The sequence below is a fragment of the Chiloscyllium plagiosum genome, chromosome 17, assembly GCF_004010195.1.
Source record: "Chiloscyllium plagiosum isolate BGI_BamShark_2017 chromosome 17, ASM401019v2, whole genome shotgun sequence".
NCBI lineage: Eukaryota > Metazoa > Chordata > Chondrichthyes > Orectolobiformes > Hemiscylliidae > Chiloscyllium > Chiloscyllium plagiosum.
In genome coordinates this window covers 19,609,329-19,624,740 of record NC_057726.1, presented here as the reverse complement: position 1 = coordinate 19,624,740, position 15,412 = coordinate 19,609,329, and the positions used below count along the sequence as shown (strand labels likewise).

The following is a 15,412-nucleotide window of genomic DNA, read 5'->3' as shown; positions in this document are numbered from 1 at the left end:
GGTTTACAAAATTATGAGGGGCATGGATAGGATAAATAGACAAAGTCTTTTCCCTGGGGTCGGGGAGTCCAGAACTAGAGGGGATAGGTTTAGGGTGAGAGGGGAAAGATATAAAAGAGACCTAAGGAGCAACTTTTTCATGTAAAGGGTGGTACGTGTATGGAATGAGCTGCCAGAGGATGTGGTGGAGGCTGTTACAATAGCAACATTTTTAGAGGCATTTGGATGGTTATATGAATAGGGAGGACTTGGAGGGATATGGGCCGGGTGCTGGCAGGTGGGACTAGATTGGGTTGGGATATCTGGTCGGCATGGGCGGGTTGGACCGAAGGCTCTGTTTCCGTGCTGTACATCTCCGTGACTCTATGACTGTAAATAGAACAGAAGGGCCACTGGACCCAAAATATTAATTCTGCTTTCTCTCCACAGATGCTGCCGGATCTGCGGAGTTTCTCCAGCAATTTCTGTTTTTGTTTTAACTTTGATCTGAAGCCCATAGAGAGGATTACAAAAGGAGGGGGAAAGCAAATTATCACACACATTTTCTCCCTTGTTTCCTGAGTCAGGTGAAATCCAGGAAGACGACTATGCTTCTGTCAATGTAGCCTCAGTGGTGTAGATATGCTACTATACACTCCTTCCGTAACGTGGATTTGCTAAGCAAATCACTTCCATGATATTTATTAACATTATTACTTTATTATCAGTTAAGATTTGATTTCTGGAACCATGTGTCAGTGTTTAATGAGAATTTTTCCCACCGTTACTGGCAAAATATGTTGTGCAGAATTCAAAGATTCACGCTGAGTAAAGCCAAGTGTACTCATTATCTTCTTACTCCTTCCACAGTCTTACCCTGGATCTGTTACCTAGTGGATTGTACACCATCCCTCCCCTGCCACTAATTCATTATGGACTGAAGCAAATTGAGAAAATAATGTTGCCTGTTGGAATTGAATTGAGAAGTTCTTCTGGATCTGCTTGTTAATGGCTGACTAGCACCCTAATGTTCATCATCCAATTGTTTAAAAGTTCACAAAGTTTATGGTGGTCCAATCAGATAAGCCCAGTGAACATTATATCAATGTTACAGGCATCCACAGCTTAAAAACCCATACTTCAATGTATAAAAGACAAACTCATTATTTTTAATGCCATCCAAACTATAAACGTTCTATACTTACAATAAATGTAACTAAAAATAGTTATAATTTCACAAATTTTAAGTCAATACATATCTCCATTACATCGACTTATCAAGTACATTTCATTTCTGCTAAATTTGTTTTTTGGGGAAAATAGTGGAAATGATATTAGCCAGTTGCTAATATTTCAAGTTTTGATGAAGGGTCGTTAACTTGTAACATTACTCTTGTTTCTCTCAACAAGATTTGACCTTCCATATTTCCAGTGTCTTCTGTTTTTGTTTCAGATCTTCAGCATCAACAATATTTTATTTTTGCTTGACCAGTATACTTTATTTTCTGTCATTTAAAGATGATTTTTTTTAATGGATTTTAAAGAACAATGGAGTTAATTTGAATTTACACAAATTAAGGGGTTGAGCAATTGTTAAGATACAAGCTGCCAGATCAGGAGTCATTTTATGGGTAACAATTAGTTTATTATTGGTATTTTCTTCTCTGTATTTGTTCCTGGGGACAATCAGATTGCCTGAATACAGCAAAGAAACAGAAATTAGGCAAAGCAGCATGTGATCCTAATGGAGAATTGTTAATTTTTTATTTCCTCACTTATTAATTAAGGTGAAACGGTTCTAATATTGATATTAACAACTGATTTTATTTTTCCCAGTATTTGATAAAAATTTATCCCATAGCCTCAAGAACAGAAAACCATTCCAACTGATACAGGACTGGACACAAGACCATTAACTTACTTTATATTCCAAGTGATGAGATGTTATCTTCCCCCTGCATTTATACTTTTTCAGTGAAAAAGAGGGAACGCATGATAGACCAACAAAATAGGCAATAAAATCTGATCAATTCATTATATTGAAATGTTTGAGTAATGTTCTTAATGACATGCTTGGCCAGTATTGAGTCCTCAAAACCCTATGGGTTTGGTGTGATTTCATGGTATCCATATCACTTCGTAGACACAGTCTGCTAACTCCGTAGTACTTGTGTTGCGGGAGTGAATAAGTTGTGGTATGCAGCGTTGTTGGTCGGCTAATTCCTCTATTTTTACATTTTTGGTATTTAATTAGATTGTTACAACATTTTATATATCAAAACCTGAAACCTATACAAGCAGATATAAAATTTAACCATTATGAGTAGACTGTATAATTTTTTTCCCAACGTTAACCGAAATTGCATAATCACTGGTTATTTTGTGGTGATTTGCTGTTCCAATTACTTAAAAAAAAACAGGATAGTATTTGCGTTTGAATACATACTTATTTATGCCATTACAAAAATATCACAACATTGTTTTGATTGCTGTGGCTAAAATGATAAATCCTCAAAATGGTGCTGCACTTAATTAAAATTATACTGGCATCCAGCTGAACTTAAAGGCAAATTGATTTTCACAATTTGAGAGCACAGCTGGATTGAATTGTCTGATTGCATAACTACTTTCGGCTGCTGGCCAATTTAGCAAAACAACACTTTTTGAATTGTTTATATTGCAATTGCATACTGAAGATGTTTGGAAAGCAAAAAAGAAACAAATATAGTTGAAAAGGATTTAGATGTGATTACTGGTCATAAGAATGGTGAATATTTCTAGTGGAGCTTGTTTCAAACTAATTATTATTAAGCCAAATGGGCATTAGTCTGTATCAAAACAACCTATTCAGTCTTCTATTGGGTATTGAGTGATCCACAACACTGCAGTTTGTGTGCTTGTAAGTGAATACTTAAATATATGGTGTGAACTCAAAAATGCAATGAACAAGTACATAAGTATCTCAATAAGCACAATCCTAGGATTTTCAAAGTGCACATTTTAACTCAATATGCCAAATGAAAAGTATGTTGATCTTAAAGTGAATTCTCTTTCAGGTATACAGATGGGCTGATCATTCTAGTGTCATCCTTCAGGGGCTAAATGAGCAGAGACAGAAGGGACTGTTCTGTGATATCGTGCTTGTGGCAGATGAACAGAGAGTGTCAGCCCACAGGAATCTATTGGCTGTTTACAGTGACTATTTTAACTCTATGTTTACAATTGGAATGAGGGAAGCTTATCAAGAAGAAGTTGAGTTGGTTGGAGCCTCTTACATAGGTCTGAAAGCTGTGATTGACTTTCTATATAGCAGCGAGCTCCCTTTAGATGGTGGAAACATTGACTATGTGCTGGAAACTGCTCATCTTTTGCAAATTTGGAAAGTAGTGGATTTTTGTTGCGAGTACCTGGAGAATGAAGTTAGTGAAGAAAACTACCTTTATCTTCAAGAACTAGCCTCAATTTATGACCTGGAGCGACTGGACTGTTACATCGATAGTTTTATTCTGCATGGTTTTGGTACACTTTCCTTCACTCCAGAATTTTTGCAGAACATATCTGTGCAAAAACTTTGTCTTTATTTGGACAACAACAATGTGCAACATGAATGTGAGCATGATTTGCTACAGGCTGCACTGCAGTGGCTAACACAGAGTCCTGATCGAGTGCAAGATGCTCGCCTTGTCCTCAGAAACATCCATTTCCCACTTATACCTAAAAGTGATCTATTGCAACGTGTTAAACCAGCAGTGTGCTCCCTACTTCCCGAAGAAGCAAATTGTGAAATGTTTTTGGAAGAAGCAATATATTATCATAATAACATTACAAAACAACCAGTACTTCAGAACAAACGTTCTGCGCTTCGCTCGGATATTGAAAGACTGTTGTTTATTGGTGGGGAGGTGTCAGAACGTGGAGAAGAGCTAAGTGATGATATGTGCTTCTTTGATGCAACAAAAGGGCAATGGTTTTCTGAAACAATGCTGCCTGCAAGACGGAGCCATCATTGTGTCACTGTCTTTGGAGGATTTATCTTTATGGCAGGTGGAAGCTCATCTCGTGATAATGGAGGTGATGCAGCTTCAAACATCCTTTATAGATATGATCCTAGATGTAATCAGTGGTTCAAGGTAAGTTACTTCTCTTTTATAACTTGGCCTCACTTCTGTTCAAACATGAAAAATGAACACACAAATAAATTTTTCTACAGCAATACTTACAGCTTCTTCCAGGTGTACGATTGTCATTACCTTTGTTGTAGAGGACAAGTCACTTACAGAGATTGATGGCCTTGTATATTAAATTGGCAGAAAAGCTGTAAAAGGCAGCTGAATAAATAGGTTAAAGAAACTGCTGTTCACGTCCCTTGAAAAGTTAGAGTTTTGTTCCAGATTAGTAAGAGAAATATTGAAACCTCTCCTGTGGGTGCACACCTGACTTGAAAATTTAAAATTAAGTGTGAAAGTCCAGCATTCAACATAGCTTTTAAAAAAATTATTTTCTGTACCTTTTATACTTTCACCTCTGCTCATTTGACAATTGAGGGAAAAACATTGAAACTGCTCTTTTTATGGTAGCAGAAACAAGGAAGGACAATGACATGCCAATGAAATCTGCAAGTAAGCTCCAATTATTCGTACAAAAAAACCACTACCACTGAACTTGCATTATTTTAATAGACGTAAAATTGAGATGTTTGCTAGTATAGCAAAATATTCACTACAAGGGACCCCTATTTGAAAAACTTGTAGTTAACTCATTTACTAGGTTGTCTGATAGGAGCTAGTAGTTTATTCAGTTTCCTGTTTAGCCATTTGTACCTTTTAAAACTTTTGGCAAATTTTGGAAATTACCCTTGTAAAATAGTTTTGGCAACTGAAATAAAACAGAACGGCAGATGCTGGAAATCTGAAACGAAATCAAATTGCTGGAGAAACTCGGCAGGTCTGGCCACACCTATGGAGAGAAAGCAGTTAATGTTTCTAGTTCAGCAAGTGCTCTTCAAATTGAGCAAACTTTTAAACTGTTTCTCTCTCCACAGATACTGTCAGACCTGCTGAATTTCTCCAGCAAGTTTTGTAAAAATTATGCCCGAGGACAGGAAATTTTTTTAGGAACCAAAAACTGGTAATTAAAAAGCTTATAAAGGGGGAGAAAGTTGATTTATTAAAAGTGAATTGATAAGATATATAAATGCCAAAAACGGCAAGAGCTTCTGCAGGTATGTAAAAGAAAGCATAGCTAAAGTAAGCCATGGAACCCTTGGAAAATGGAATGGGAGGGTTGATAACAGAGAGCAGGGAAATGGCAGATACTTTAAACTAATGTTTTGTATTGGTGTTCATGGTGGAGGATACTATAGATATCCTAAAGGTAACAGATAAGCAAGATGCTAATGGGAGGACAGTTCTTGTAATAAGCAATATCACAAGGGCAAAGTATTTGACAAAATAATGGTACTAAAGGCAGACAATTTGCCTGGACCTCATAGTCTGCATCCAAGATTTTTAAAGGAAATGGTTACAGAGATAGAGTTATACAGCACGGAAACAGATCCTTTGGTTAAACTAATCCACTCCAACTGGATATCCTAAACTGATCTGGTCCCATTTTCAATTCATGTACCCTATTCATGTACCCATCCAGATGCCTTTTAAGTGCTGTAATTGTACTAGCCTCCACCAGTTCCTCTGGCAGCTCATTTCATATATGCACCACCCTCTGTGTGGAAAAAGTTGCTGCACAGGTCCTTTTTAAGTCTTTCACTCTCCCCTTTAAACCTGTGCCCTCTAGTTTTGGACCTCCCTACCCTGGGGGAAAGACCTTAGCTATTCACCCTATCCATGCTCCTCATGATTTTATAAACCTCTTTTATAAGGTCACCCCTTAGCTTCCGACACTCCAGAAAAAATGTCCCAGCCTATTCATTCTCTCCTGATACCTCAAACCCTCTAATTCTGGCAGCATCCTTGTGTGAGAAACAAAGCTCACTCACTTCAATAATTTCATTTTTGTTGACTCAGCTCTTGGCTGTTCGGTGGCATGTTGTGATGTGGACTTAAAGAATCAGCAAAGGATACATATATTGGTTGAGTGAGTGGGCAAAAACCTGGATCGGATTTAATGTGGGAAAGTGTGATGAATCAAATGGCAGACTATTATTTAAATGGAGAGAGACTCCAAGAAAGTGGAACATAGAGGGATCTGTGGTCTTGTGCAAGAAATACAAACAGCATGCAGATGCAACAAGTAATTTCAAAGGCAAATGGATTTTTGCCCTTCTTTTGCAAGGAGGTTGAAATTTAAAAACTGAAAAATCTTGGTACAACTTGTTGCAGGATATTGGTGAGATCAGACCTGGGGTACTCTACAATTTTGGAACCCATATTTAAGAAGGGATATATTGATATTGGAGGTTGTTCAAAAGAGATTCACTAGTCTAATTTCTGGAATAAATTCAGAATGATAGCTGGAAATATGTAACTGTGCATATTATACAGTACAAATGTGAGGTTTTTAAATTGTAGTCTTTAGTGATCAATTAATTAGTGTGCAATTAATTTGGATAACTTGATGTTTTCAGCTTTAATTATCAGAAATCCTGCAGTTTGTGATAGATATGTACAGTTTACTTTGGGTGTAAAGTGATACTTAACATAGACAACAAAGAGTCAGTGAACCACAGAGTTAATTCGGAAGGCATTGGAAAGAGTACTGTAAAGATAAATTCCCGGGATGAAGAACTTCAGCTGTGAAAATAGTTTGGAAAATTAGGACTCCTTGGAAAAAGAGAAGGGTGAGAGGAGATTTGATAGAGACATTCAAAATCATGAGCAGTCTGGACAGAGTAGTCAGAAACAAGCTGTTCCAACTCAATCATAGAAACATACAGCATGGAAACAGACACTTCAGTCCAACTCATCCATGCTGACCAGATATCCTAAATTAATCCAGTCCCATTTGCCAGCATTTGGCCCATATCTCTCTCAACCCTTCTTATTCATTTACCTATTCAGATACCTTTTAAATATTGTAATTAAAGCACCCTCTACCACTACCTGTGGCAGCTCATTCTGTACACTGACCACCCTCTGCGTGAAAACGTTGCCCCTTATGTCCCTTTTAAGTTATCCCCCCTCACGTTAAACCTGTGCCCTCTAGTTTTGGACTCCCCTACCCTGGAGAAAAGAATTTGGTTATTCACCCTATCCATGCCCCTCATCATTTTATAAACCTCCATAAGGTCATCCCTCAGCCTCCGATGATCCAGGAGATATAGCCCCAGCTTATTCAGCCTGTCCTTATAGCTCAAACCCTCCAACCCTGGCAACATCCTTGTAAATCTTTTCTGCACCCCCTCAAGTTTCATGACATTTTTCCTGTAGCTGGGAAATCAGAATTGAATGCAGTATTCCAAAAGTGGTCTAACCAATGTGCTGTACAATCATGACATGACCTCCCAATTGCAATACTCAATGCACTGACCAATAAAGATAAGTGTACCAAATGCATTCTTGACTATCCCATCTGCCTGCACCTCCACTTTCAAGGAACTATGAAACTACATTTCAAGGTCTCTTTGTTCAGCAACACTCCCCAAGACCTTACCATTAAGTCGAGAGTGTAGTGCTAGAAAAGCACAGCAGGTCAGGCAACATCCGAGGAGCACAAGAATCTAATTTGCGGGCATAAGCCCTGCATTAGATATCATTTGGCCGATATCACTTTCAACCCCTCTTCATTTACCTATCCAGATACCTTTTAAATATTTAATTAATTAAAATAATTAATTAATTAATTAAATATTGTAATTAATTACAGCACCCTCTACCACCACCTCTGGCAGCTCATTCTTAAAACTCACCACCCTCTGCGTGAAAAAGGTTCCTGTTGAATGGCTTATTCCTGAAACGTCAATTCTCCTGCTCCTCTGCTGTCTGACCTGTGCTTTTCCAGCACTACTGTCTTGACTCTGAGCTCCAGCATCTGCAATGCTCACTTTCTCCTCATCATTTAGTGTTTACTTCCTGTCCTGATTTGCCTTACCAAAATGCAGCGCCTCTCATTTATCTAAATTAAACTCCATCTGCTACTCCTCAGCCTATCAGCCCATTTGATCAAGGTTCCTCTGGACTCTGAGATAATCTTCTTGGTTGTCCACTACACCACCAACTTCGGTGTCATCTGCAAACTTACTAACCATACCTTTTATGCTCACATCCAAGTCATTTATATAAATGACAAAACATAGTGGACCCAGCACTGATCCTTGCAGCATATAGCTGGTCACACGCCTCCAGTCTGAAAAGTAACCCTCCACCACCACCCTCTGTCTCCTATCTTCTAGCCAGTTCTGTATCCAAATGGCTAGTTCTCCCTGTACTCCATGCGATCTAACCTTGTTCAGCAGTCTACCATGCGGAACCATGACAAAGGCCTTATTAAAGTCTACATAGACAATGCCTACTATACTGCCTTCATCAATCTTCTTGGTCAACCTTTCAAAAAAAAAACTCAAATCAAGTTTGTGAGGCACGGTTCTCCATGCGTACAGGCTTGCTGACTATCCCTCATCAATCTTTGCCTTTCCAAATGCATGTTGATCCTGTCTCTCAGAATCCCCTTCAACAACTTAACCACCATTGACACCAGGCTCACCGATCTATAATTCTTTGACTTTTCCTTGCAACCCTCCTTAAATAATGTCACAATATTAGCTACCCTCCAGTCTTCCAGCACCTCCCCCGTGGCTGTTGATTATACAAATATCTCTGTTAGGGGCCCTGAAATTTCTTCCCTAGCTTTCCACAATGTCCTGGGATACACTTGATCATATCCTAGGGATTAACTACTTTCATGCATTTATAATCTCCAGCACCTTATCTTCTATAATGTGGACTTTATTTTCAAGACATCACTATTTATTTCTTTGAATTCCCCAGTTTCCGTGTCTTTGTCTATAGTAAATACTGATGTGAAAAATTCATTTAGAATCTCACCCATCTCCTTTGGTTCCACACACAGGTGGCCTCGTTGACCTCTCTAAAGGGCCCTAACGTTCCTTTTCAAATAGCCGTGCAGAAATACTGAACAATGACAGAAAGTGAACTGCATATTTGAAGTGCTAACACAGACATGCAGGGCTGAATGATGTCCTCCTCCACTGGATTGATTCTGTGATATACACGTGTGTGTATTTCAGAGGAAAAAAAACTCAAATTAGGTCTTTTGTTAAATTGTGAATAGCATTCAAAGGTTTCAGTAGAATACAGTGTAACACTTACGAAAAATGCAGTTACTTTACCGATGTGGTTTCTTAGATGTTCTAGATTTGCTTTTCAGGTTGCTCCCATGAATCAGAGACGAGTGGATTTTTACTTGGATGCCTTTGCAAACTTTCTGATCGCTGTCGGAGGAAGGAATGAAAATGGTGCTCTGTCTTCTGTGGAAATCTATGACCCTAATAATGATTCCTGGTCCTATGTCGCTGGCCTACCAAGGTATTGCATTAAGTTTTCATCTGTTTAGTATTGTACAATTCTGTGGATTTCTTGCATCAATTTACTGCAGATTCTGAAATTAATGATGCATATTTTAAATGCGTATATTGGTTTTCAGTGATATATTTTAAAATATATATGTGCACAGCAGTGGTTTAATAGATTGAATGCAGAAGACATTGTGAGATGCCTTGTCCATGAAATAGAACAAGAGGAAAAAGCATTCAGAGTGGAAATGAAGGAATCATCACCGAGGCATCGAAAATGGAAGAGATAATTGAATTTAATTATCAAAAATGAGTTTCAAGACATTGTTTGACATGGAGGTGTTAGACAGGATTTAAGCAGTGTGTAGAAAATGATCTCTGGTTGTCTGGATTGCTCATGAGGATTGCTACTGATGACTGTATTTCAAGGTTGAGTGTCCTACACTGTATTTGGCACTGTCCAGTTGGTATCAGCTGGATGCTATTAAGTTGGGTTCTATATTTATATTTATATTGACAGTGAATAGTCCCTCTTGATCGCTCTGCTACCTCTGTATTGTCAGCTGCTTGTCTGTTGACCAGTACCACCGCCTTTAAGAAACTTCTTAAACCTTTTTGGCCAAATATTTAGTTACTTGTTCTAATCCTCTTTTTTTTTTCTGACAGTGTTTTTTTGTCTCCTGTTTTGTGGCCTGTCATGTTTTACAGTTGTAAACATCATATGAATGCAAATTGTTGCATATTAATTTTAAAAAGCAGCCCAGGGATTTGATATCATTTGAGACTCTTTTCTCCTTTAAATCTATTGTATAGATCTTTTGCATCATGTTTGTTCTGACTTCTATTAATGAAATTCTTGCTGGTCTTTTGTAGGTTTACATATGGCCATGCTGGTTCAATATATAAAGAATTAGTGTACATCTCAGGAGGTCATGATTACCAGATTGGACCCTACAGAAAGAATCTTCTTTGCTATGACTATCGAACTGATGTTTGGGAAGAAAAACGACCAATGATAACAGCTCGAGGATGGCATTGCATGTGCACACTGCAGGATCATATCTATGCTATAGGTGGCAGTGATGATCACATTGAGTCTATGGAGAGGTTTGATATTTTAAGTGTGGAATGTTACAGCCCACAGTATAATCAATGGACCAGAGTTGCCCCTCTCTTGCAGGCCAACAGTGAGTCAGGAGTGGCAGTTTTGAATGGAAAAATTTATATTCTCGGTGGCTACAGCTGGGAGAATACAGTGTTTTCAAAAGCTGTGCAGATATATAACAGGGTTGAGAATAAGTGGCACCGTGGCCCAGACCTCCCAAAATTAATTGCAGGAGTGTCCGCATGTAGTTGTGTGCTTAAACCTTGGTCCCCAGAGAAGAAGCTAAAGACTAAACACTAGGATTTATAGTAGATTGTAACCAGTTCAAAAAGGCACAACCTCAGGATGTCTGTTAGTTTGATTTGAACTCATTGTGATGTAGAAAAAGCATTAAACAATCCTAACTACTGTTGTATTTCTGCCATTTGGCAGTATTGTTTGAAAAGAGCCACCTATTCTATCTATTCAGTTATTGCTATGTATATTGCTGTGAAAATGCATAATACATTGCTATCTATGATATATAGAAACTGAAACTACTGTGCGAAGGATCCTGAAATGTGAACATTAGTTTTTTTTAAAATATATTAAGAACAATATCTTGAGTAGGCTGGGGGTTGGATTAATAAGTACTTTCTCCATTCAACCAAAGTTAGCTATATAACATTGCTTCTAAGTATATTTGGGGACAAGTAATTTATTTAAAAAGCCACATTAAATCTTAAGTTATTTGTGCATGTGCATGAATGAGTGGCATGCATGCTTGGGCTTCTGAGCAGTCTGGCCTAATTTTTATTTATCTCAAGTCTATCAGGCTCAATGTGACTAAATTTGTGTGTTTGCTAAGATATGGGGTATTTTGTTGGAATGGCCAAACTGGATGTGTGAGATAAGCAGTGTTAAGGCAAATGCCTGAATCACTTGAAAGGGTAGTGTTACAAACATAATATAGTATGAGTCTCAGTCTCCGCCTCCTATCTGGCAGTCAAGTGTGTTTTATTTCTAAAGTAGCAATCAGCTATTTTACGGGTCAGTAAGTGCAACAATAAAATGGAATAATCACCAATCTACACAATCACCAACTCAGAGGAGTTTTAAACAATAATGAAGTGGCTTTGTATATTTTTTTTAAATCATATTTTCTTTTATGCTCATATCTCTGCCAGTGTTGTCTTTCGATAGAAGCTGCAGAAATTCAAATGCTTTCCTGCTGTGGTTAAAATCAGAAACATTCCTGTCTAGAATGAAGTTCCACTGAAGTATGAATGTTCTGCAGATTATGTTGTACTTTTTAAAATGTTCTTTAAGATAAGAATCAAAATCCATTATTCTAAAAATATTTTAAGGAATAATAGTTTTTTTTCTCATGAGACATCGTTAAATAGTTGAGAAATTATCAGCATTTTCTGCATATCTGACAATTCTAACAGTGTTCAAGCACAAAAATCTGAAATCTAAATGTAAGATTGCATTTTTTTTGTCTTTCAAAATATAAAGCACATATATTTCAATGTTTTGTAACAAACACCTGAACATTATGAAATTTAGCAATAACATACATGTAAGGCTTTTAGATTTCTCAAAATTTTTAGACTTTTAACAATATGCTTATACAACTCAGCATGTTTTTGAGAGCACAAGTCCTGTGGTATCCTTTTCAGTGTACCTTTTTACCAATATGCATTAAAAATTTGTAAAGCCCTCCTCTTTCTGTCCCCCCTGCACACACAAACAATTCAAAGGAATAAATGCAACAAATTTGGATGATTATTAATGGAAACAGACTTTTATATGTCACCATAGTTACTGATTTTACCTTAAGTCATTAAGAAGTGTACTAAGTTTTGGTTTTTATGGAAGGCAGCTTTTTTAATATTATTTTTAAAACTGTAGCTGAGGACTCACTGAGCCTGTTGCACATTACTGTATGGGAGCTGAATGGATGGGTAGGACCCAGGGCTGCATTTGCAATGGCTCTTCAGTACATGTCTGATGATTTTAGTACAGTGCATTTCTTACCTGCCTTACATACTTGCCCTTTGTAGGAATACACAAACTGACAAGAATATCTGCCTTTTGATGCAATTCTTCACATTTCTTTGCTAATTTGTATATTTCCTGAAGGGTACCAAGGAGAAACGCTTGCACATTTGATTTTGTTTTAAATAAGCACTTTCCAAGACAGAGGTTTAACGTGGCAAAAACAAAGAATCTGTGGCTGTAAACACCAGTAATTGTCCCGAATGGCATTGTTGACAGGATGAATTATATTTCTCAAAGAAACTATAGAATTGATGTTTAAAAATTAAAATGCTAGAAACTCTCATCTGACAGCATCTGTGGAGGGAGAAAAAAATAGTTTCAGGTTGATGGCCTTAACATCAGAACAGGTCAGGCAGAGTGTTAACTTTAGAGAAGTTACAAGAAATGCTGCAGTGCTCTTTGCAAAGAACAAAGAGCTGCAGGACAAATAGACATAGAAATGTATCAGTTTTTTTTGTGGGAAACTGGGTTGTAGATTTATATAGACAACGTTTGCTCCTTCCAGAAATTGTTACTAAGTTTTGAGAAATTTCAGTTACTTCCTACCAGTTGATGGGTGAATCCTGCACATGGCTATTGTCCCAGTCGACAAGCGTAACAAATATTATCTGCCAGTTGCAAGCACTCCCATTGCTGGCTGCAGGTCTTGGCTGCATAACACCAGCCAGTTAGCTGAAGTTGGCAACAAGTAAGTAGGCCTAGGGACCTTTGCAGTGAAATATGAGTCATTTGTAATCCTGATTTTTTTTTATGGAATATGGAAATATGTTTCCATCTGGAGTACACTTGGAGGTGGGAAACAAGTTCCTGCAGCTTTCAATAGTACAGTAGCTGTTACATCTCTGGGCATTGCATCAAAAAGCTACAGATCTCTATATAGTTACGTATGTCAAAACACATAGTAAGAACAAATAAGAGGCAGACATGCAATTTATTTGCTTTAACTTGAATGAGGCAATTATTCTAAAAGTATCGTAAGTTGTAAAAATCATAAATGATACTATGAGTAAGCAATTGTATATAATGAAAACAGTGTCCATATTCGACCGTGTATTCATATGTTTAATACCGCCAACCAACATGTATAGTGTTTCCTTGTACAAAATAGCACCTATTTATTTTGATAGTAAATTGGACCTATTAACCTTAAATGAGCATGTTTGCTTGAGCTATGTTTTAAATTGTTTTGGTTTACAAGATGTCTTTTTAATATATACACTTCAGGAAACTTGATCTTTGAAGCATCTTGCTTTTCAAACATGATGTTGATGTGTTCAACTGTCGAAGTTAAATTGTCTGATGAATGTCAGTGTTTTGTGATTATAGATGTATCTGCTTTCTCCTATAATGTTAACAGAACTAAGTCATGTAGTGATTCAGAAATTAAATACTCTTTATGGATTTTGATGAATTGGTACAGTAAAATTGTGAATTTGCAATTTTACATTAGCATTTCGGAATTCTAAACTGTAATCTGCTATGCATTCATTCCTGTGCTAACCATTCAGCTGAATATTTATACACTAAAACCCAGTAGGTGACTCTGAAGCTATGCTTCCTACGAATTTGTATGGGTACCACTTGAGCTTGCAGTATTTTAGTAGACCAAAAGTTGAGAGATTTGCTAGCATAACAAAATATCGAATGCACAGAACCCCCATTTAACATTCTACAATATGACAGACTTGCAGTTAACTAATTTATGATAGTGATTTGTTCAAATCCCTGTTTTAGCCATTAATATCTTTAACTATTGGCAAATTTGGAAATTAGACCTGTAAAATAGTTCTGAAGAAGGGTCACTGGACTCGCGTTAACTCTGTTTCTCTTTACAAATGCTGCCAAACTGACTGAGTTTCTCCAGCAATTTCTGTTCTAGTTCTGGCAACTGGTTGCTTTTGGATTACTTCATCCACTCCACTCCTTGGAGTTGACACATGTTATGAGCAAGTCTCCCACATTGCCAGATTTTGTTTGTTGAAATTTTGTGATTTCTGGCCTTGTGCATATCAGATGCTGAGAAATTGTAGTATTAATACCAAGATATTGATAGATTTATTTTGATGCTGTGAAACAATGTACTTTGAGAGGTAAATTATTGGGTAGATTTTTACTTTGCAACTGGTACTGTGTCACAACTGATCATTGGGGAAAATGCCAGGTGTTTATTGGTTTCAAGCCATGCAGTAACTTGAAATCTGTTCCCCTGTTATTGGCTTTATAAAAATGATATGTAAATGGAGCCACATATTGGTACTGTTTTAAACTACTTCTTTCTCATTTATTAGCATGTAAATAAATCCTGCTACAAATCTCTAACTGATGATATATGTACTCTTTTTATTTCCCTTTTACATTCTCTATTTTTCATTTGTTAAAAATATTGATTTGTTGATCTGGATTTGACTTGATTAAAATAATCAATAAACTGGAATAATTAAGTTGAAAAATATTTTCAGTTTGTCAGTATTACATGTTGTAGACTTTATGTGCAAATTATTCCTAACATATCTGACAGCTCATTCTGTACTTGGTTGATTACTGGAAATGTAGGAAGCAACTTGTACTAGTTTAAAATGCTGAGTTTGGAATTTGCCAGAGCAGATTGATGACATAGTACATAGCTAACTGAAAATCCTAGCAAAATGGATTAGATCGATATATTCTATTTGCTTCATTAACAACTGATCTGCTTTTCACTAATCTTTCACAGACTGCATTAAAACTGGAAAGAGTGGTCAAACCTGCTCCTCTGCTCTTAAGACAGAAAAATGTGTAGTGTTTTAGAAAGTAGGCAG

At 37.0% G+C, this 15,412-nt stretch overlaps 1 protein-coding gene across 2 annotated transcripts in view; it reads left to right on the top strand.

Annotated features, from left to right (window-relative positions):
• Positions 1-15,042, top strand: part of klhl36 (kelch-like family member 36) — a 30,831-nt gene extending 15,789 nt beyond the window's left edge. For both annotated transcript variants that reach the window (XM_043706640.1, XM_043706639.1), the window contains 3 exons: positions 3,036-4,109; positions 9,322-9,479; positions 10,340-15,042. In XM_043706640.1, coding sequence (XP_043562575.1) covers positions 3,036-4,109; positions 9,322-9,479; positions 10,340-10,871 — 1,764 coding nt within the window. In that variant the 3' untranslated portion in view covers positions 10,872-15,042. The remainder of the gene's footprint in view (positions 1-3,035; positions 4,110-9,321; positions 9,480-10,339) is intronic.
• Positions 15,043-15,412: the final 370 nt, after the last annotated feature.